The sequence below is a fragment of the Cololabis saira genome, chromosome 21 (genome assembly GCF_033807715.1).
Source record: "Cololabis saira isolate AMF1-May2022 chromosome 21, fColSai1.1, whole genome shotgun sequence".
Taxonomy (NCBI): Eukaryota; Metazoa; Chordata; class Actinopteri; order Beloniformes; family Belonidae; genus Cololabis; species Cololabis saira.
The window spans coordinates 30198284-30221460 of NC_084607.1; the positions used below are offsets into that span (position 1 = coordinate 30198284).

Consider the following 23177-nt stretch of genomic DNA (forward strand, 5'->3'; position numbering starts at 1 on the left):
AGATAGATAGATAGATAGATAGATAGATAGATAGATAGATAGATAGATAGATAGATAGATAGATAGATACAAGTCTGGATACCTGCCTACCAGTTCTGGATGACTGAAAATAAACATTTAAAAATAGCACTTTAAACTCAACAATATTTATTTATTTTATTTTATTTATTTATTCTCATAATTATTACTATTATTTTGCCATTTTCCAGGTGCGCTTAACCAAAGATCCTCTATACAGTATACAGTATAAACTGTTTATTGAACGTCTCTCGCCTAACCTAACCTGACCCGTCTCCATGGCAACGCCCCCTGTACGGAAGCCCGCGGGGATAACAGAGGAAACGCAAAGCAGCAGCGGCAGCAGCAGCGGAGGAGGCCATGCCCGGGTAGAGCCTGACGTGGACGGGGCTGGAGTCACTCACCAACTTCTGGGGAAAACAAGTCGTGAAGGCAAACCCGGTCGCTCCTGCCGTGTCGCCTCGCTCAGCACAATGAGTCTGGATAAAGCAAAGCTGTGCGACTCGCTGTTGACGTGGGTAAGTTTGGAGGGAGCAAGGCTACCGCCGCGGCTAGCAGGAGACGGCAGGTGTCCTAATGAACCAGAGACGGGGTAGAGCCTGATTTATGGTCCCGCGTTAAACTGACGCACGTAGGCTACGGCGTAGAATACGCGTCGACGCGTAACTTACAACGTAGGCTACGCGTTGGTGTAACGCGGAACCATAAATCAGCCTTTACTTTCTGAAGGGCCCACCTTCTAACTCCTGCTTTGCAGACTTTGTCAACTCACACAATCCTGGCGAGCTGGACACATGTGGCCAATAGCCTTCACTAGCTAACTGGCTTTAGATGTGTTGTAAGTTTAGTGTCGGTGGTCAGAAAAGTTGTTACACAAACAAACCTCCATAGCAGAGCTGCAGGGCTCTGCAGTCACACTTTTATTATTATTATTAGGCTTCCAACATGGTGATGTGTCTTCTCCAGATCAAGGTAAATCCACCTGCCTGGCACATTTTCATGGTAGGGGTGGGGGGTGAAACACCAACCTATATTAATAGCGTGTTAAGTCTGTAATCCATCACTGTTTTAGCTTTGGTTATTTAGGATGTGTTAAGAGAGACTAATTACATTACTCACACGAACAACAGCTACTTGAAGCGTAAAAAGGTTTAGTTTATAGCTTTTGGAAATAGTCTCATGTAAAAATAAGTATGATTATGGAACAATACAAAGCTTAAAGAGGGAAAAAAGAGTCATTATTGGGGTGAAACTGGAAAATTTGGTGTGTGTAAGTGCTGCAGGAGTGGACATTTCAGTTTCCTGGTCTGGGGCTGGCATACTTTTGTCTTTTTTTTAACCTTTTTTTAACGTTTGGAGTGGTCTGTTAGCTAAATGAATAAATAAAGTAGCATGTGCTTTTCCTAAATCTGTACGGGCATAGTCTATATAAACACGTTGCAGGTCTTCTCTGGCTGCTCACTGGGGGGGACGTGGGGCCCCCTGTAGATGTCTGACCTCTTCTCCACCAGCACCTTGCCCTGATAAATCACCCTTACCCAGGGGTATCCTGGTCCTCGAGAGCCCCTATCCAGCATGTTTTAGATGTTTCCCTGCACCAACACATCTGATTCAAATTAATAGTCCTCATTAACTTGTCACCAAGGTCTGCACAATTCTGTTGTTGACACAGGTACTTGTATCAGGGTGTGCTGAAGCAGGGAAACATCTAAAACATTTTGGATAGGGGCCCTCGAGGACCAGGATTGGCCACCCCTGCCCTAACCCAAGCCACTCATGTTTTTCCAGTTTAAAGTGCAGTTTCACTTTCACCAAAGCCTGCAGTCGGATCCTCTTCTCTCTGTCACTTAGAAGCTCGGACGGGACATGAGAAGTGGGGTAGTTCAGTTTGTTGCAGTCTTAGGGCCAGTCCCAATCCCCCCCCTAGCCCTACTTTTCAGCCCTACCCCTAAATTTTGCACATTCCCGTGAGGGTAGTGGTGTCCCAATTCCTCTTTTCACCTAGGGGTAGTGGACATAACGAGGGTTAGTGTGTATGAATCTAGTCCTTCACAGCGAGGGATTTCAGATGCTGACTTGCCGACCGAGGGCCTGAGAAAATTTCCCAGAATGCTTTACGTCATCATTTGCAGACTGAATCAAACAAAAAAACATGGCTGACATTTCTAATTTTTAGTGAATAAAATCAATATTTTGAGTTAGGTCCTGCATAAAAATGCGTTTTGATTAAATTTCTAGCGAGAAACATATATTTTACTTTCATAATATTCACTCAGTGAATGTATATAATCCCTCGCTTGCTTGTTGTTGCAAAGTTTTTTTCAGATCTTATCAGAATAAAGGCTGATTTATGGTTCCGCGTTACACCAACGCAGAGCCTACGGCGTAGGATACACCGTACCCTACGCCGTAGGCTCTACGTTGATTTAACGCGGAACCAGCTGCTGCTCCCGAGCCGGCGGCTCTTCTTTTTTTTTTTTGCTACCCACAACTTTATCTTATTTAGTAGCTAGGCTTTGCGTTATGTCGCTTCAGGTGAAAAGCGCTATATAAATTGAAATTATTATTATTCTCATCCCCGAAAACATCGGAGCAAATTTCTTAACAGGCGTTATTTGGATAAACTGAGCCCAGGTTGGGGATCTTAACGGTTACTTTTACGGCTGGAAAAAAAAATTAAAACTTAAAGTGGCATATTAACAGCGCTACAGCGGAAATTAAAACAGCTTTTAGCTCTGGGCTTCCTGATATGGTGTAACGTTTGTGCAAACGTAACTACACAGTCGCTTACGTACCAGAACGTAAACCACACAGTGACGTAGCAAGTGGTGTCCCAATCCCTAGGGAACATTACAAGGGCCCTATGCCTGTGGCTTCATTTTGAGGGTGAAGTGGTAGAAAGTAGGGTGAACATTGGGATTGGCCCTTAAATTAGACTGCTAGATGGTAAACTGGGTATCTGTGGTTGCATGGAGATTCCTGCAACATAAGTATGGAAATGACCAATTTATGCATTTGTGTAATTTCATGTTCCCAGCATTATCAGCCAAGAGTCCAGACAACTTTGCAGTTGTATCGAAGTAGATTTCAACCCTCATTACTTATGTATAAAGGGACTTTTGATAAACATTGAGACTGAAGTCACTCATTTAACACAAGCATGAACAATTATCTGTTCCGACAGTTATATTTGTGACACAGTAAATGCTAAATAAAATATTTGATGTGTGTCATATAAATAAAAGGTGACATTGTTTTGCTGAAAGTTACTTGTTTAATGGCTAACCCTTAGCATTTTGACTCTCAGTTGCAGACATTTCAGGTGCCGTCATGCAACTGCAAGTACGACCTCACGGGCGGCGTGGCCATCGCACATGTACTGCACAGAATGTAAGCATATGTTGTTAATGTCATAGTCCTGTTTAACATCAACCGTGTGATTTGTGGTTTCACCATGTTGCCTTGTGGATTGGACACAAGCCTATTATTATCTATGCTAAAGTGTGGGTATGAGTTTATCTTATCTTGTGTTTGTCCAGTTTGCGTCCTTCGGGGCTTCAGGCAAAAGTCTTATTTTGTGTAAAGCGATTCTGTTTGACCTCATCGCCTTTCTAGTTTGACGTTCTGTATTTATAATAACTGTTAAAGAACAAAACTAAATCAAACAATATGTTTTGCTTTTTAATCCACTTGAACTGTTTTAAGATCCTTTTTCATGTCGTGCAACTGTAATGAACAGTCGTACTCAGTCATTGTGCTTGGGAGAACAGAGGCTGAGCTCTGCTTTGCCCTAAGGCCTCCTGTGAATCTTGATATCTAGAGATGTATTGTTTCTTCATCTCTGTTCTCATTACCAGAGACCACTCTTGGTTTAATGAGACATGGTTAGGCAGCATCAAGGAGGAGAGCGGGGCCAACTGGCGCCTCAAGGTAATTTTTGAAACAACAGGACTTGACAGAATACCCTTAAAAAATATGTTTTTTTTTACTTCCTTTTTCTTGATTAAAATGAGTTTCAAGGCAGTAACTGTTGTTTCATGCTTTTCAGGTCAGCAACTTGAAAAAGATTCTCAAAAGCATGCTGGAATATTATCACGATGTAAGAAATGTTACCATTTCTACTTCTTCGACACCCCCTGCTTGCAGCTTTGCTCGTGATTATTATCTAATGTCTCACTTTCTGCCATAATCAGGTGCTCGGTCACCAGGTGTCTGATCGGCACCTACCAGACATTAACCTGATAGGGGAAATGGGAGATGTCACTGAATTGGGCAAGCTGGTCCAACTCGTATTGGGTTGTGCTGTCAGCTGTGAGAAGAAACAAGGTACGCTGTCTGATGGAAGAGGAAGAAAATAAAGGACATGTATTGAGGCATGAAATATCATCTGTGATGTTCTGAAAATGTAATTGAACGAAGAACACAAGTTATTAAACTGAGCACATGCTGTTTTACACATTATCATCCAGAAGACTTAAAAAACAATCACTTGTATGTACTTTAGCACAGTAAGCACTGTTTTTCTGATAAAGGGAAACTCAGCCAGTTCGGTTTTGAGGGGTGTGTTTGTGTTCACTGTTTTTTTTTTTTTTATTTATTTCTTTTGTTGTTGTTTTTTTGCAGAGCAAATCCAGCAGATTATGACGCTTGAGGAATCTGTCCAGCATGTTGTGATGACAGCCATTCAGGAGGTGAGAGCTTCCTTTCTTACCCTTTTTTGGCCTTTTTATCAATTCAGCTCCTTTCAATGGGTATCAATCAAATAACATAAGATAAGCCAGTGCAGTAGGAGTGGATAGGAAATAGACCTTAAGATCATTGTCTTCAAATAAAAGGATATCTAGATCCCCTCCACCCCCAAAAAAACCTTCCTTAATGCAGCATAACGTTTTATTCCCCTCCCTTGTAATTTTACCTAACTGTCATTATTTTACCCCCTTTCTTGTTTTAGCTTTTAGCAAAGGAGCCTTCATCTGAACCAGGAAGCCCAGAGACATATGGGGACTTTGACTACCAGGTGAAACTCAACATTCATTCCTCCACTTGAGTTATTGCTCTGCACTCAGCAAATCTATTTTAAGCTACTTTGTTTTTGCTTTCTGCTGCTGCAATGAGTTTGACATGTCTCCACACGCTCTGTGTTTGCAGTCCAGGAAGTATTATTTTCTAAGTGAGGATTCAGACGACAACCTGAGCCAGCGTTGTCGAGACTTCGAACGTCAGGTTGGTTGGTTTCCCTCCCTCTAGGTCAGGGGTCGCCACCGCTGGTTCTGCGTGTTTTTAGACGGTTCCCTGCATCAACACACCTGATTCTAAAAATACTCATCAGTTTGTCATCAGGGGCTACACAACTCTTGTTAATGGCAGTCATGTCTGTCAGGGTTGTGTTGAAGCAGGGAAACATGGCTCCCCCCCAGGACCGGGGTTGGAGACCACTGTTCCAGATCAACTGTCTTGAAGTTGTAACCCTTCAGTTCAACATACTTTATTAATCCCTGAAGGGAAATGAATCCTTGTGTAGTCGTTTCTGATGAAACTTGAAAACCCCAACAACAAGTGTGATGTAATGAATAAGGTTTCCAGAAATTCTATAGAGAAAAAACATGAGTTTAATAAAGGGCTCATTATTTAACATGATAACACTCTTGAGTACTTTAAGATTTTGTGTATTAAGATGAGATGCATAACTGCTGAAAACATACAGTTAAGATGATTTCCTTCCAATTTGACATGTGCAACCTTTTTATTTTTCTCTAAATGCCGCATAAAAACAGCCCGTTATTCAGTTTGCTCTGCAGGTTGCCACGGTCCTCTTGGCAACCTTGAGGCGTGCAGCAGTCTTTGTTTGGAGACACCCTGCTGTTTTCAGGGACTTTGTATGATAGAGCCATGAACACAGATGTCTGCAAGTTCCCGTGATGTCGTCAAGCATTTATCTGTTACTTCCAGATCTTTCTTTAGCTCACTGATTATTCTTTGTTGTGTCTTTTGGAGACATCTTGGCTGGGAGGAAGAGTATCCACAGAACTAAAGTTTGTCCGTGTTTAGGAAGTTGATTTAACTTGGAACTGATTGAAGCCGTATCACTTTGAGGTCAGCTACTTTTGTACCGGTATGTCTTCAGAGATCTCTTTTTGTTTTGTTTTTGTTGTTTTGGGGGCATGGCTCACGTCAGCAGATGTTTCTTATGGAGAGTAAATTTAAAATGTCTGAGTGTTTTATTGAAGACGCTTCTTAACTCATTTCATTAATCAGACTACAGATGTGGAAACTCTCTTTCCTTGAAGTAATTAATTGATGGCACCACTTAACTTTTTCCACCAATACTCTGAATGTTTAATGTTGTGACTTAGAAGAAGGTTATAACAAACCAGTCATATTCTACTTTTGCTGCCGGTTTACATGTGATCAAGAAGCTCTGTTTTTAAACAAATATCTGCATGCGTATAACTCTTCCTGCCTATAGTTTTGTTCTTTCTGTAATTATGAAAGAGAGGCGGGATAGCAAAGGATCACAATTTTTCATTTTTACATTTCTGCAGACCCTTTGTCTTTGCAACTCGTGGTACGTCAGTTCTCCTCTTTTACTGGCCTTGATCCAAAATCTTCTGCTCTTCTTGAATAGCATTGATTTAATTGTTGGTCATTGATACAGTTCAATGTTTCATCCTCTCTGCTTTGGAGCTTGACTCTAAACAAACTAAACTGATGCTGCTGCACAGCAGCCCATGTGAGGACCATAATATAAAGATAAATATTCTAAATACAAATATCTTTTGGATAAATGTATGCGCATTCCTCAAAGACTTACCACGGACCTGTGTGATATCAAAAGGGCTGAAAATCATCAGATTTGAATTGAAATGGGGGATAGTGGTGTCTGAAGTTTGGTAAAACTCAGTTCCATCCCCTTTTTCTGTTTACTGACTTGGAGAAACTTCCGAGGCCTCGTTTTGCTGTACATTGTTTGTTGTACTTGTGGTGCTTTTGTGCTTTGAACCTGTATTGATCAGCCCGCAGGAAACACTCTGTTCTCTTAGCTTGCTTTTGCATTCCCGACTGAGAATGGACTAAGTTGGTTTCAGATACATTCTAGTCGATAATTGCATAACATCAAGATAAAACTGACACGTTGCCTTGGGACGGAGCAGTAGCCAACAATAATGTGTACTGCTCTCAGCCCACCTGGTTGTTTACTTACTCAGCCCACGCGTTGGTGATTAGTCATTGGTGTTTAGTAGCTATTTACTGTTACTGGGCCAGAGCTGTAGCTTGCAATCTGTCCTTAAAGTTCAGTCTGGGGTTTGCAGTATTTTAAACTGGAAATACGTCTGTAGGAAAGGGGAAACTTCCCCTTTTTATAATAGTTGGAGGGAAAGCCTTTGGGAACGTAACTGTCCCTATTTCTTTAATTTGCTAATTCTTTTTTCCGGACAAGACATTTTTTTTGCCGAAACAAGTCGGGTATTTAAAAAACCTAAAAATGTCCGACACAAATAATTCGCAAATTAAATTGTAAAGCCAGGGACAAATTGAACTTTATTAAATCATGTCCCTTTTTTCTGTTCAACCATATTCAACACCCAGAGTTTAAAACTTTCCCCCTCGAGCGATCCACTTACAATATCGCCAGTATAACTCGTTGGCCTCAAATGAGCCACGCATGTTTGTCTATTTATATCATGAAGCGCACCCTTAGGGCTAAAACAACTGCACCAATGAGGATCTGCCTGAGAAAAACGCTGCAAATCAGCTGATCAATGAGCTTTTTTTTCACAACAGAACATGTGAAATGGGAACAAAGCATGTGTTTAAAGTCCTCTTTTCACTAACGTCAGAAGTGTGCCCCTGCGTTGTGTTCCTTCCCCTTTACGCCCATCATCGTCCAGCACGGTGGCTTTTTCATGCATGTTTCTTGAACTATTACTTTTTAAATACTCATGATCTTGATAATTTTTTCTGCTTTTGATCCATGTTCATTATGTATTGACCTTTTTTATTTTCCTCCCATGACTACGTTTTGTACTGCTTAGTCTTTGCGGTGACGGTGCTCTGCTTGTCTCTGCCCCTCTAACAGTTGTCACTAACTCTGGAGGAGAAGTCCTCACTACAGGCGGAGATTTGCTCCCTGAAGGAGAAGCTCAGCCGCTTTGACTCTCTGGACGTCTCCACCACCGCCATCACCGGCAAGAAGCTGCTGCTGCTGCAGAGTCAGATGGAGCAGCTCCAGGAGGAAAACTACAGGTACAAGTGATTAACACAAGGGAGATATTGATTAGACCAGGGAAACAACTCCAGACCTTTTTTCAGACTTTAAGTCACATGCTAACTAAGAAAAAAACAAGAACATGTAGTGTTGTTAGTTCTCAAAGTATTTGACACTACGATGCTTGTGAATCATTTTGCTTCCTTCAATGTTTTACAATAAGCTCTCACACTTGCATAAACAACTGCTTATGTCAGATTGGAGAACAGCCGAGATGACATTCGAGTGCGAGCAGAGATACTGGAGCGCGAGGCTGGCGACTTGCAGCAACGTAATGAGGAGCTGACGAGCTTGGCCCAGGAGGCCCAGACCCTCAAAGACGAGATGGACATTCTCAGGTGAGAGCAGCTCTGACACTCCTCGGCATGCTCCACCTTAAAGCTCGATTGGTCGTGCATGCCAAAACGCTGGTCACGGTAGTAACATGAGAAACATTGATGGTTTCATCATTCTGTCACTGGTTATTCAAACGTGGCTGTGAAAATAAAAGAAGGGGCTACAGTCAGTACTCGAGTTGTAAAAAGAAATCAGGGGGGATGGTGGATTTTATTATTTGGGGACAGATCATTTGTGCTGATTACAAATATTATATTACAAATAATAGCACTGACCAAAGCACCTGCAGAAATACTGCAGGAATTACATAGCAGCAGTTAAATGCAGCCTTCTGTAAGCTTTAAATATCCACTGGACTTACATCAAATACATCAAAACACAACAATTAAAAACAGTTTTCTGAACTTATCAATATGACTCTGTCCTTCACAGGATAAGTAAAATGGATCACTGCAAAAACTCTAAATCTTAAAAATATTTGTCTTATTTCTAGTTAAAATGTCTAATTTTTAGTCAAAAAAATCTCATTACACTTAAAACAAGACTCATCACTGGAAAAAACAACAATTTCCACCTGTTTCAAGTAGATTTTCACTTGAAATAAGTAGAAAAATCTGTAAGGGAACAAGATTTTTTTTTGCTTGTAATAAGAAGATAAATCTTGTCCCACTGGCAGATTTTCCTACTTATTTCAAGTGAAAATTAACTTGAAACAGGTGAAAATTGTCAAATAAGTTATTTTTCTGGTGATGACTCTAAATGTTGAAATATCAGTAAAACCACATTCATTGATGAAATGACATAAGGGATGGAAAGGGGGGATGGCAGTTTTATTGGGGGGATGATTTTGACCGTTTTTATTTCAGGGGGGGATGCCATCCCCCCTCAACTCGAGTACTGGCTACAGTACATGCAGAGATTCAATCAAGTGGTGTATTATAATGAAGTTCATCCACCTATAAATCATCTTAACAATCAAGTCCCAGTTGCAATGTGGTTTCTGAGTCGTTAAGTACATATCCGGACAAAAAACACAAGCATCCTTGTGCCCGGCCCCTCCCACACTCTACCTTCCTGCACTTCAGACACTCGTCGGACCGGGTGAACCAGCTGGAAGCGCTAGTGGAGACGTACAAGAGGAAGCTGGAGGATCTGGGCGACCTGCGCAGGCAGGTGCGCCTCCTGGAGGAACGAAACACCGTGTATATGCAGCGCACCTGTGAGTTGGAGGAGGAGCTGCGCAGGGCCAACGCCGTCCGCAACCAGCTGGACACCTACAAGAGACAGGTGAGCTGGGGGAATGGACGGAGACGGGGGCAGGATGACGGGTCGGGTTTTACAGAACGATGACTTGTATGATCTCTGACCTCCAGGCTCACGAGCTCCACAGCAAGCACTCAACAGAGGCCATGAAAGCTGAGAAGTGGCAGTTTGAGTACAAGAACCTCAATGACAAATATGATGCGCTGCTGAAGGAGAAGGAAGTGAGTTATAGCAGGCTTTCGTCATGATTGACTTGGGTTACAGTGGGGCTGCTTTAAAGAATCACGCATTAATACTAAGGCTGTCAAAGTTAACGCGTTAACTTATCGTCCTCTTAACGCCGACAATTTTTTTTAACGCGCAGGATAAAAAAAAAAGAGCATTATATAAGTTCTGGCGCTCGACGGCACCCGTAGCCTGAGGAAAAGTATGGTGAACTGAAAGATGGAGAATGAAAAGGGACTTTTGAACGGCTAGTTCACTTTCAAAAAGATGCCAGATGGTTCGCTGGACAAGACTAAAGTTATTTGCATGTGTGATTTGAAATGAATTACCATCGAAGTACGTCGAGTCTCACTTACATCCAAACACGACCGATGCAGAGAGCGCAGCGCAGCCGCTTCATGTTGTTAACAGTATTAAAAACATTAAAAAAAGACCTTAAGGTAATTTATAACAGCAAAAGATGTGTGAATAAATGTGCGATTAATATGCGATTAATCGCGAGTTAACTATGTACAACATGCGATTAATCGCGATTTTAAAAAATGAATCGTTTAACAGCCCTAATTAATACATAAAGCACTTGCTTGTTATGTGCATTAATACTGGCTCGTGATACTAATCAGACCCACTCAGTTTGCTCCTCAAGACGCAAGATAAAAAAAAATCCTAATTTGGCTAAAATCTAAAAGTGACCTCTGATCTGTTGAGTTTACTAAAACATCAAGTAAAATTTTCCAGCAAAAATGAGATGACTTTTCTCTGTTTTTATACTTTATACTTTAAACTGCAGCTGAAGCTTATGTTGGATTGTTGTTGTTTTTTTCTGTAGCGTCTGATCTCAGAGAGAGACACACTTCGGGAGACTAATGATGAGCTCAGGTGTGCACAGGTGCAGCAGAGAGGTCTGAGTGGAGCAGGTGAGCGGCTCTTAATGACGCAGATAAGCCAGCTGTTTATCATGAAAAGCGATGACGCTTGAATGTATTTTACTCTTAACAAGTCCAGCAAGCTGGATGGTTGAACATTTGTCTGGGAACGTTTTATTTTTAGAGCTAAAGGGAAAGAAGAAAGCATTAAATGAAATAAAACAAATAATGACTGACAACTAGAACACTAGAAACATTGAGAGTATCAAACGAATAATTTATTCCACAGGAAAAAGGTTGACAATATGCCTGTTTTTAATAACTATAAGCACTTTCTCGTTCTCTCTTCAGGCGACATGTGTGACAGTGGAGTCGCGGTGGGAAACCTCGCTGCAGAGATTATGCCAACTGAGATCACGTATGACCTTTTTTATGTTATCATATGTTATATGTGTGTGTTGTATGCAGGGCAGCTCTCCCAAATTAGTGCCATGCTTGCCACGGCGTAACTATTTCAAGCTCGCTTGGGCTCTGAACTCATTTCATAGACGCAGCCCCCTAAAAGTTTATTTTTAGAAGTCAAATGTACAGTTGTCCAATGAAATAGTGACACATGGCACGTTTGGCCTCCGGGCGTTGTCTGGTCCATTTGTTCCCTTAACCTTTTTGTCCTTCTTTTCCCTCATCGTTGACAGGGAGACGGTGGTCCGTCTGCAGAGTGAAAACAAGATGTTATGCGTTCAGGAAGAGACCTACAGACAGAAAGTTGTGGAGGTTGAGACTGAGCTGGAGGAGGCTCAGCGCAGCAAGAACAGCCTGGAAACTCAGAACAGGTAGGAGGATCCAACTAGGGGAGGGCGGCGTTAAACAGCCTCTCTCCTCCAGGGCCACCATATTGTGCGTTCCTGGACTTTAAGCTGTCGGTTTGGCTGAGAGGAGGAGTGATATCTGCCTAAATGTCAACTCACCCTCTGGACTGTGTGTTCCGTGGAGCTGTGTGGGCTGGGCTGGAGGACAGACAGCAGAAAGCCAGATTGTCCCTCCACTGTGTGTGTGTGTTTACATGCCTGTGGGCATGTGGACATGTGGGTGGACTCGGTGTGTGTGTCTATTACCACACCAGGCCAAGGGTGTGGGAAGCATCCTCGGTAACGAGGAGAGGAGCGGAGTGAGCATGCTCAGTCGTGCAGAGCGGGGAACGGCCAGGCGTCACGCTTGCTGGGACAGCTGAGAGCCGACCGCAGCAGACACACATGATAACACGTGACGCTGTACTGACATCCAGAAGTGCTGCTTCAGAACTTCACTTTCATCTTTCACAATGTGGACGAAGTACTAGGGCTGCAACTAAAGACTATTTTAATAGTCGACTAGTCACCGACTCTTGAAACGATTAGTCGACTAATCGGATAATTAGTAATTTTTTCTTAACTTTAGTATGAGGTTGCTTTAATTATGTGGCAAATGATAATAAACACGAGAAAGATGGGTACTTCAATGAAAAATAGATATTTTATTCAACTTTGCTGCTGTTTATACAAGAAGTAAATAAAATGTCCTATCTAAAACCAAGGACAGGTTTTTTTTAAACCTCTGGCCATTATTTTTTATTTTTTAAGGACAGGCAATTGTGTTATATAAAGAATAAAATAAAACGTCTCATATTTTTTCTCCATCAAGATGGTGAAATGGGTTCTGAATGGCAGGATGTTGAACTGGTGCATCATTTGTTGAAACCCGTCACCATCAACCATGGAGAGCTGCTCATATCACAGATCAGCTGCAGTATTGACTGAGTGAGAGCAGTCGCCTGTTGCAGGAACACGTCTGCTTCTTTTGCAGAAAGGGGTCCATGGTGGCTCTTTTTCGGTCTGCGTGCATTTAATTGAAAATGATTTTCTCAAGCACAGTCAGGCATAACCTTAAAGCTCTCCTTTAAAGCCAAAATTAGCTTAAAGCCAAAATACGCTTAATATCTTACCAAGGCGAGTCCATTTCATTCAATTGTCCGACGTGCTTTCTCTTCAAATGCTCGTGCATTACCGACGTGCTCCCGTGATAAGCATGCTTTGCAAACCTTGCAAGTCATCTTTTTATTCATCGTATCGAGGCTAAAATGCTCCCAAACTTTTGAAGTTTTGTTACATGCAGCTGCTGTACAGGACGCCGTCATTTTTGTTTAACCGCTACCGCTCGGCAGAGACGCAGAGATTGTATTGAAGTGAGATGCCTCACTCCATTGGAAAAACACGTCTGGCGACAATTGTCGACAATGGAATTCATTGTCGACAATTTTGATTATCGATTTTTGTCGACAACGTCGACGAATCGTTGCAGCCCTACGAAGCACCTCGCGTTGGTTCACGCCTCTTCACTATAAACCTCTCTCTGTTTCGGTCGTCCCCCCTCCCTGTACTGCACGTTTCCTTTCTAACCCCGTCCCTTCCCCGTCTTTCAAGGTTGAACCAGCAGCAGATCTCTGAGCTGCGTTCTCAGGTGGAGGAGCTTCAGAAGGCCCAGCAAGAGCAGGACAGCAAGAATGAGGACGTGAGTCGGATAAAGTCTTCCCTTCTCTCCTCATGCACGTCTCCTTTTGTAGCAAAAGGTTTTACTATAATCAGTGTGACAGTGAAAGCAGTTGACACCAGTATTAATATGCATATAATCTGTAATTGAACCTGCAACAACACAGCGTTTGTCTGGCACACTGAGGATACTGATGTTAAAAACACTTGGCGTTTGAGGGCCGCATGTTGTTTCTCTTAGTTTGTGATACGTGCTGTGTGGGACTTTAACCCATGTTTGCTGTGGTGACTCCCCGTTAACGTCTGCCCTCTCTGTCTGTCTCTCTCCGCCTGCCCCAATCCGTCACCTCGGCCAAAAATCAGGCCATTGTAAGTACGGCCCAGCCTCTCTCCACCTGGCCCATGATTTACCTGCCTTAAAAAAAGCTTGACTTTCACTGCTTTTATACCGTCCTTTTTTTTTTTTCCATGTGAGCCTTTTTAAAAAAGGATGTGATTTTTAATTTAATCAATTCTTCTCTCTTTTTTGTTTCCCTAAAGTCCTCTTTATTGAAGAAGAAGCTTGAAGAGCATTTGTGAGTACTTTATTACCGCTGCTCGACCATCTTTAGGAGTTTCAAACCAACTCGACTTAATTTAAATGTGCGACTGTTTTCAGAGAGAAACTCCACGAAGCGCACTCAGACCTCCAGAAGAAGAAAGAAGTCATTGATGACCTGGAGCCCAAAGTGGACAACAGCAGTGAGAGACGTCATTTCAGCCGCTCCATCTCTGTGTCCATGTTCTCTCTCTCCTTCTAAAAGTGAAGTCTTTTTTTTTTCTTCTTAGTGGCCAAGAAAATAGATGAACTCCAGGAGATCCTCCGTAAGAAAGATGAGGACATGAAACAGATGGAGGACAGATGCAAGCGCTATGTGGAGAAGGCCAGAACGGTCAGTCCATGTCGACAAAGTACACACCGCCCAGGATGAGACGCCAGCTTCACCTTCAGAGAAGCACCGCCCGTTCACTGTTTAACGCAGTGACTGCAAACTATTTAAATCCTACACAGATGAAACCAATATAATGTAGAATCTGAGATTTTTTTTTTTAATTATTTTGTTTTTCACATCAACACCAACTAAATGCTTCAAAAAGGCCTGATGTAGCAGCTAGTTTGTTTGACGCATCTCCACCTCTTTCACCTGCACTGTAAACACTTTGTGAAGGTAAAACACTGATAAAACATATCTGAGGCAAAATATTTGTCCGTGTGTTTGATGTAGGGTTTTAACTGCTGAATAGTTTGCAGCTGAGTTCGTAAGGCAGATGGATTTCCTTGTGAATTGTGCAAACATCCATGTTGCCAGACTTCAAGCTCTTACTTTGTGGCCAAAACACAATACACGTCCCTACTTATGGTGCGACGGCAGTATTTGTTTGTGTTTGTTCATGTTTGATGTTTATTTCCAAGAATATGTACAAGATCCACTGACTGGAAGTTTTTCCAAATGCCCCCAGAGTAACCTACACCAGCAATATTTTGTTTTTTCTTACAAGTGAACAAAAACAAGGTCAAAGAAAGAGTGTGTCATGCTTTTTTTGATCTGATTGGTTAGTGAGCTTTGATGTTGCCGTAAACACGCTTCCTTTGGTGAAACATGCCTTACTTCCAGTTTGAATACAGATCAGGGGTTGTGGTTAGCTGTTTAAATCTTACTGTTCAGCTAAAATATGTCTCTCGGAGAACAGTCTTAAGTCAGTGGAGGGCTCTTTTTGTTTTTCTTTTTTAGAAATGTTCTCCCTGTCTGCAGGTGATCAAAACTCTGGATCCCAAGCAGCAGCCGGCGACTCCTGACGTCCAAGCTCTGAAAAATCAGCTAACGGAGAAGCAGAAAAAGATCCATCATCTGGAGGTTTGCAGCCGACACTGGAACCATTCCCCCAGATCTTTAGAGCTCGCCAATACATGATGATGTTTTTCTTACAGCATGACTATGAAAAGAGCAGAGCCCGGCACGACCTGGAGGAGAAGCTCATCATCAGTGCATGGTACAACATGGTGAGTGTTTCTGTTGTTTTGGATGCACAAAGACATTCTGGCTCTTAATTTTCAAATCTGATCAGTCACTTTCCCATCCCGCTTCCTCCACCTTCTCACCCTTCCGTCTCAGGGAATGGCTTTGCATCAGAAAGTGTCTGGCGAGCGACAGGGTTCCTCCAACCAGGCCATGTCCTTCCTGGCGCAGCAGAGACAGTCCACCAACGCCAGGAGAGGCCTGATCCGACACCACCCGAGATGATCCACAGGCAGGACGCAGCTCTGACATGAATCAAAGGGGGGACGACTTGATCTGCTGCATCAGAACTGCCTGCACTTCTGCCCTTATGTGTTGACTGGATCGTTGTGCCTCAAGGTTTCCCCTTCTCTCGTGCTGCTACTGCCCCCTGCTGGCTCGTAACGATGCAAGATTTTTCATTTTCTCTGTGGAGCCTCAGAGGAGTTTGGTACTACTGAGTTAAACAGAAATAGCTGGAGTTAAAGGAGACAGAGGAGACTTCTTCACCTTTTAGGGTGACACTCGTTTTCCTGATTTTCCTCTTGGTTTCACTAGTTTTCTTGAAACCCTCTTCTTTTTTTTTGTTTAGTTTTTTTAATTATTTCATATTTAAGTAATCCAGTAAGCTAGAACCGGCTTAGTCAGAGTTTTATGTGGTAGGTGAGTGTTTTGTAGAAGTATTGCAGCGAGAGAAAAACAAGCACTTCCTGCACCGACATGTATAGACTGTTTAGACAAGTTCACTACACATTTCTTTCGTTAGTTTGATTTCAATGTAATAGCTTTTATTTTTGTCAGAAACTGAAGTTTAAGTTTTAAATGGTAGGATGTTAAACATGTGGAGGGCGTATGATGATTTCTGTCGAGCTTTTCTTATGTATTCACCTAAACCTTTGTCTCTGAAACTTAATTTACACATTAGAGCGTTAGTTATTTCACTTGAATACACCAAAGCACTTTCTCTATAGGAGGGTGGGTTTTCTTAGTGCCTCTCTGAATACTTCCTTTGTGGATGTCACTGACAGTAAAAAAAACTACTTTTTAAAAGAATCAAATAGTTTAATTTAAAGTTATTATTGAGGTTCATGTGCATCTGATACAAGTACATGATCTGTGCAAATGTGGGGTTTTTTGTTTTTTTTGTTGTTGTAGTTGTTAAACAGGGTATCTGGTTGTGAGTAGGACCTAAAACCTCTTTAGACTGATGAAATGCCTGAATCCTGGTTTTAAAAACTGGACAAACACAAAGCCAGGGTCCTTTTTAATGAGTTAGAAACGAAGCCGAAGCTCATGCTGCTGATGGACTCGTTTACGGCTGAAGTGGAAGGAAGTTGAACGCAACACTGGAATTCTCTGGTTGTTTGCTGGCAGGAAGTGAGCGCCAGATAAAAGGCTTGAGCCAGTGATGTAAAACGCGTTGATGATACACTACATTTGCCTTAACTCTACCTCCCCATTTTCATTTTTAATCAAATCATGTTTTTTTTTTGTCCTTTATCCCATTATCAGAGCTGCAGTTTGTGATTTGTACTTCTGTGTTCGTGCTATGATCTCCAGACCCTTAATTCTGTTGTGTGTGTGTGTGTGTGTGTGTGTGTGTGTGTGTGTGTGTGTGTGTGTGTGTGCATTTTTTTCCCCTGATCCTTCATATTTTTTTTGAATAGTATTTGTGGTGTGGATATGTAATTTCGACACATTTGCATGGTATGAAGAGGTTCACTTTAGTCTCTTGTATCCTACAAAGGTCGGGTAGATTGTAGCAAGCTGCTGTTGACACTGGGAGCCGAAGGCAAGTTAAACAATTGTAGTTCTGTCTGTTCTCATTTTGCACAACAAATAAATGGGATTTAAAGATGAAGCTGACTCACTTTGACGCTGTATTTATTTTCTAAATACCTTCCCAGAAAGACCTGAGAGAGGAGTCCAAACCAGGTGTTTTTCAGCCCAGATTCCTCTTGTGGGAACACTTTAGATCTGTTGCTACTGAAAAGCCGAGCTGATTAGTCAAACTTCTCACATCCTTTGTGAAACTGTCAAAACAGCCAAGTGAAGTGGGGAAGGTATTGTTTATCTATCACAGTTTCCACAAGTCACACAGAACTGGTACACCTCGTAACTGGCAAACGGTCTCAAAAGGAAAATCCTGTAAAAGTACACAAAAGAGCAGAGTTGAAGGTGACATCTTTTGAGTATTGATGTTTAGTTGGTGTGCTTTTAGAAATTCTGTAAAACAGTGTTTTTTCCATCTCCGTAATATCACAAAGATTAGGAACATCCTCTCCCAGGTTAATTCGGAAAAACGAGTCCATGCGTTTGTATCTTCTAGGCTAGATTAGTGTAATGTGTTATTAGCAGGATGTCCATGTAATTCTCTGAATATCCTCCAGCTTATTTAAAATGCAGCAGCGCCAGTGCTGACAGGAATCAGCAGAAGAGACCACGTCTCTCCAGTGTTAGCTTCACTCCATTGGTCCCCGAAAAACTCAGAATCCAATTCAAAATATTATAACTTGTGTATAAAACTCAAAACGGCCTAGCTCCGCTGTCGCTGGTCTCCGGCAGGAGGGCCCCCCTTATGATCCTGGTTCTGCTCAAGGTTTCTTCCCTCCTAAAGGGGAGTTTTTCTTGCCACTGTTTAAGGTTTTTCTCCATAGGGGAGTATTTGCCAGCTATTGTTTATGTAATAATTGCTTGGGGGTCAGGAAACCACCTAGAGACAACTGTAATTAATGCTATATGGATAAAATTGAATTCGACTGAATTGTATATTGCAATTATGCCATTAAAAATGCAACTTTAGTTCCCCTTGATTTTTGCTGGGATGAGTGACAGCTGGAGTTCAGCATGTGTCAGTTGTCCTGGACTAAATCACTGAACCCCACATTCCTCCAGTAGGCCCATCAGTGTGACTGCAGAGGCAATGAACTCTGTTTTTAGTAAATAAAAAGTCACACTGTTCGTTGACATCTTTTATATAAGATTTATAGAACTGATTTCTCGTGGTATCGTTTCCAGAGGTTTATGCTACATTTCAGCACTAATTTTCATACACAATTGTTGTAATTTTTCACCCAAATCTTGCAGTGATGAACTGCTGCATAAAATAATTTTGAGTGTGTCCCGGTGGGATTTGGATCTGATCTTTGAGACTTCCAATCCATGCATGAACGTGATGACACAAACTCACAAGGGATATGTCCCGGCATTATTAATGAAGTACACTGGTGTCATTAGAGAAGGAAGAAAATACAATCTTGTTATTCCTTAGTATGTTTGGCCATATAACCTGAATCAGCCCTGGATAATAATTAAGCCATTAGGATCTTGTTTAGTAGGTGTTGGACATGCTGGATCATACCTCCATCTACAGGTCTGCTCGCCCTGGTGCAGCATCATTCTGAAACCACGTGGTCTTGTCTCCATCGTTCCAATGTCCAGCCTCTGTGCTGCTAGAAATATGAAGCCTTTTTTTTTTTTTCCAATAATCGATTTTCTTAAGGCTAGACAGCTGTTTAGGCCTGACACAGTATGTTTTATTCACGCTGTGCTTGTAGAAACAATCTTAAATCACAGTTGAACAATGCTTTGAGTACTACTTTTGATTTTTCTTCAGTTTTACTAAATGTTTGTGATATCTGACTATGATCATTAGATTCCTCTCTAACCCCTTTCTTTCTAAATATTGTTTATCACCATCCTACCAGGTTTTAATGAAGAATTGGACACTTCTTAAAGAAATTATGGTAGTTTCAGTACTGCTTTTTGCTTGCTTCAGTTCCTTCCGGAAAAAACCTAATTTTCATCACCTCCGGATGTCTTCTAAGACAGCTCAAGGAAAGATAAGCCATCACTTTGATTTATGGAGTTAAATGTCATCTGAAAGATATAAATACTTTTCAAATGGGAAGTTCTTACCTTTTTGATTAGTTAAATCCAGCAAGTAACCATTTCATAAATAAAATTCTCTAAAACATCAACTTAGAGGTTGAATTTTATAGTCAGAAAGGTATTTGAACACTGTTTTTCTTTGATTGGAAATGTTTTCTTTGATAGAATTTTTTTTTTTTGTTTGAAGCAACTTTTTTGATTGAAGTCTTGTTTTTTGTGTTTTTGTCTTTATCATTTAATCAAAAAAGAAGTTGCTTCAAAAAGAAAAAAAAATTAAATAAAAGAAAACCACTTCAATAAAAAAAACTTTTTCAATCAAAGAAAAAAGGTGTTCAAATGCAATTTTTTGGGTCTCAAATATTTTTTTGCATTCAAATGCTTTTTTTTCTTTAATTGAAATTATTTTTTTTGATTGAAGTGAATTTTTTTTAATTGAAAATATACTTTTTTTTATTGAAGCAATCTTTTTTTATTGAATAATTAAGACACAAATCTACCTCTATACTGGTAGAGCATCATTAACTATTTAAATACTCTTAAAGAACTTTAATCACAACTTTTAAAACATTGTTTAGATGTAATGTAAATCAAGGCGACAGCAGGTGCGCTTCCCGTCCGGCCCGCTAGGCGGCGCGCTTACGTAAGGCCGGTGGCGTCATAGACAAATTTACGTAGATGCCCCATCGAGAGCTGCTGCGATACGTCAACGATGCCGCCATATTGGATGTGGCAAGTCTGCGCTGTAAACTAATACAAGTTAATGGACTTATTTTCATAAAGCGCCTTCTACAAAGACATTTACGTTTTACGTCTCATTTATTCATTTATTCATTCACACACGCACTAATATACTTGGGAAACAGTTAATAGATTTAATTTTCTCAGATGGCAAAAATAAGAACTTTATTGATCCCACATAGGAGTAATTCATGTTATATCAGCTATAAAGAACAAGGTAGTGCCGAAAAACAATATATATCCTCCTCACAAAAATAAGCATGTTGTTTTATTGTCTGACAAATGGTTCAAATGTTATTTTATTGTCTGAAAAATGGTTCAAATGTTATTTTATTGTCTGAAAATGGTTCAAATATGTTATTTTGTTATTTGAAAATTGGTTTTGTTGATGAGAAAATATGTTTCTCTATTTTTCTTATTTTTGTGAGGGGGGATATATATAGTTTTTTTGGCACTACCTTGTTCTCTATAGCTTATATAACATGAAATACGCCTATGTGGGATCAATAAAGTTCTTATTTTTGCCATCTGAGAAAATGGTATCTATTATATTTGGTGCCTAACTGTTTCCTAAGTATATTAGTGCGTGTGGGAATGAATAAATGAGACGTAAAACGTAAATTTCTTTGTAGAAAGGCGCTTTATGAAAATAAGTCAATTTACTTGTATTAGTTTACAGCGCAGTCTTGCCACATCCAATATGGCGGCGTCGTTGACGTATCGCAGCAGCTCTCGATGGGGCGTCTACGTTTATCTGTCTATGGGCGTCCCCGGTCACGGCAGCATGGCGGAGCGACGCTGATGTGGTGGAAGTTGTCGATGAGCGATGTGGAAGATTTGCGAACCTGCTTGACATTCATGCAAGTGCTGGATCTTTTTACAAGCCCAACGAATTCAGTCTTACGCGTTAATGCGTCCGCAGGGAGACAGCGGGGTCGAGTTTGAGTGTTTTTCGCCTGAGAGCCATCGAGCCGGGCGTTAGCCGCGTTAGCAGCTGCTTTTGTTAAAACATCAACATTGACGCTTTAAAACCCGGCAAACTCAAGCTTTTTGGTACTTTATTTTTTTAGATCCCTTTTTTTAAAATTCACATCGGTTTATTCCCGTCATCGTGAGGCGGGCTTTGCAGCTGAATTTCTTGTTTTTTTGTATGTTTTTAGGGTCTACGCTTGTCTGCTGTTTTTAAGGATTCCTGCAACAAAAGTCACAACTTGATCTTAAACCAACCCTCGCTTTTGAGTCGTTGGACTGTCTGCACTAAAACCCCGTCCCCTTTGGAGCCATGGACAGGAAGCCCCAGCGCGGCGGCGCCAGCAGCGCCAGCAGCGGGGACTCGAGCTGCGGCAGCCCGGGCTCCCCGAGCCGCAGCCCGGCCAGGCCCGGGGCGAGCGCCGCGGCTTCGGCGGCGGCCTCGGGGGCCGGCAGCGCCAACGCCTTCGCCAACGACGGCAGCTTCATGGAGATTTTCAAGAAGAAGATGGAGGAGGAGAAGAGGAAAAGGGAGACGCCGCAATCAGGGGGAGATGAGAAGGCCAGCGAGCAAGGACAGACCTCAGTGGAAAAGAAGGCCCCTCCTGTGACGAGCTTTGTAAGGGGTTTCAGCAGTTGTAAGATCAGATAGATCTAGTTAAATACGCCCAAATACAAGCACCAGCCACTCTTATGACAGTCCTACACTAACTGGCTCTTAAAGTTATACTTGATAGTTATCATTTATGATTGCCAGTAGCATTTTTGCATACATGAACGATGATTTTAGTTATGGATATGCAACAATGGTATCTGAGTAAGACTTGGGATGCTCCTGAACTGTTTCACTGATGGTGCAGCAGGAGACTGAATGTAGTCCCTCTGCTCTGGTGTAGTTTCCTTCATTGGCTGTCCACCTGCAAGGGCTCCTGTAACGGTTTCAGTCTTCTATCCCCTAACCCAGGTGGGAAAGCGGAGAGGCGGTGTGTTCCTAAAGACCGGCATTGTTCAGAAGAAGAAGAAACAGGACACAGACGTAAGTGGAGGATGTGACGGCTCGAGTTGTAAAGTTTTAATTCCCACAGCCACTAACTTCTGCCCTTTCCCCCGTCCCCACCGTAGGCTGAAGCTGGCAAGAGCGACGCTTGGTTAAAGTACATGGCTGAGGTGCAAAAGTACAAAGCCCACCAGTGTGGTGACGACGATAAAACCAGGCCTCTGGTCAAATAGGCTCCAAGTGGGGATCATGAAGTGACTGTTGGGGGGAGAAATCCACCTGTGAGAAGTTCTGGGAGAGCAGGCCGACTTGGACCTTCTCATACTGCCAGTTCACGTCGACCTGCAATGTGTCACAAACTGCTTATAATTGACACAATCTTTCATCTTTTTTTTTTAATTGTTTTTTGTCTTGCCTCTTTTGCTCTGGTGTTGATACATTTTTGAGAAACCTGGTATCAAATTATTACATGTCTTGAAACTTGACCATGTCTGGTTTATTTTGCTGCATCTATAATTTAAACTGATTTGGTAGCTTAGTCCAGGTCTGAATTAAATCAACTGTCCATCAATGTGGCGAGTGAAGGAGAATTGGGATTGGGCCTTAGTCTGTTGCAGTGATTTGAAATTTGATGCCTGTTCACACCAAGAACTAGATGGCTGTAATTATAACTCCCTACTTAAAGAGGAAAAACTATAAAATAAAAAGAATACACTTAAGAGATACTGCCAGATGGCCTTTGGCAATGAGCTCATAATAGTTTTTAGTTTTTTTTTTTTACAAATGTCCTGTTTGATAAATGCAAGGACAAACTGAATCATTCAAAAGTGTCAAATGTTAAAGTGGCTCTCATGAGAGCTCATTTCTCATCTTTGATCAATTTCCTGAACTGTTCTTTTACAGGACTGTCTCAGAAAATTAGAATATTGTGATAAAGTTCTTTATTTTCTGTAATGCAATTTAAAAAAAACAACTGAAATATTGCAGGCCTTTTATTATTTTAATATTGCTGATTATGGCTTACAGTTTAAGATTAAGATTCCCAGA

The 23177-nt window shown here is 41.5% G+C and overlaps 2 protein-coding genes across 3 annotated transcripts; both read left to right on the plus strand.

Moving 5' to 3' along the window:
• The first annotated feature begins 340 nt into the window (after positions 1-340).
• On the plus strand, positions 341-17401 carry LOC133421502 (protein Hook homolog 2-like). The gene is made up of 22 exons (XM_061711136.1): positions 341-536; positions 3326-3408; positions 3876-3948; positions 4067-4117; positions 4212-4344; positions 4642-4709; positions 4970-5035; positions 5167-5241; positions 8096-8262; positions 8482-8622; positions 9706-9907; positions 9994-10104; positions 10938-11025; positions 11326-11392; positions 11670-11807; positions 13434-13521; positions 14040-14074; positions 14158-14240; positions 14328-14431; positions 15293-15394; positions 15469-15540; positions 15653-17401. Exons 1-22 carry the CDS (start codon positions 492-494, stop codon positions 15779-15781), a joined length of 2121 nt encoding a protein of 706 aa, XP_061567120.1. The 5' UTR covers positions 341-491; the 3' UTR covers positions 15782-17401.
• A 3524-nt stretch (positions 17402-20925) lies between these two features.
• Positions 20926-22615, plus strand: trir (telomerase RNA component interacting RNase). 2 transcript variants are annotated; one of them, XM_061711275.1, is made up of 4 exons: positions 20926-21024; positions 21325-21752; positions 22098-22169; positions 22256-22615. In XM_061711275.1, the coding sequence occupies exons 2-4, from the start codon at positions 21447-21449 to the stop codon at positions 22361-22363; spliced, it is 486 nt and encodes a 161-aa protein (XP_061567259.1). In that variant the 5' UTR covers positions 20926-21024; positions 21325-21446; the 3' UTR covers positions 22364-22615. The 2 variants fall into 2 exon arrangements, with proteins under 2 accessions (XP_061567259.1, XP_061567258.1); XM_061711274.1 differs by having other exon boundaries at positions 20932-21217.
• The last annotated feature ends 562 nt before the right edge of the window (positions 22616-23177 follow it).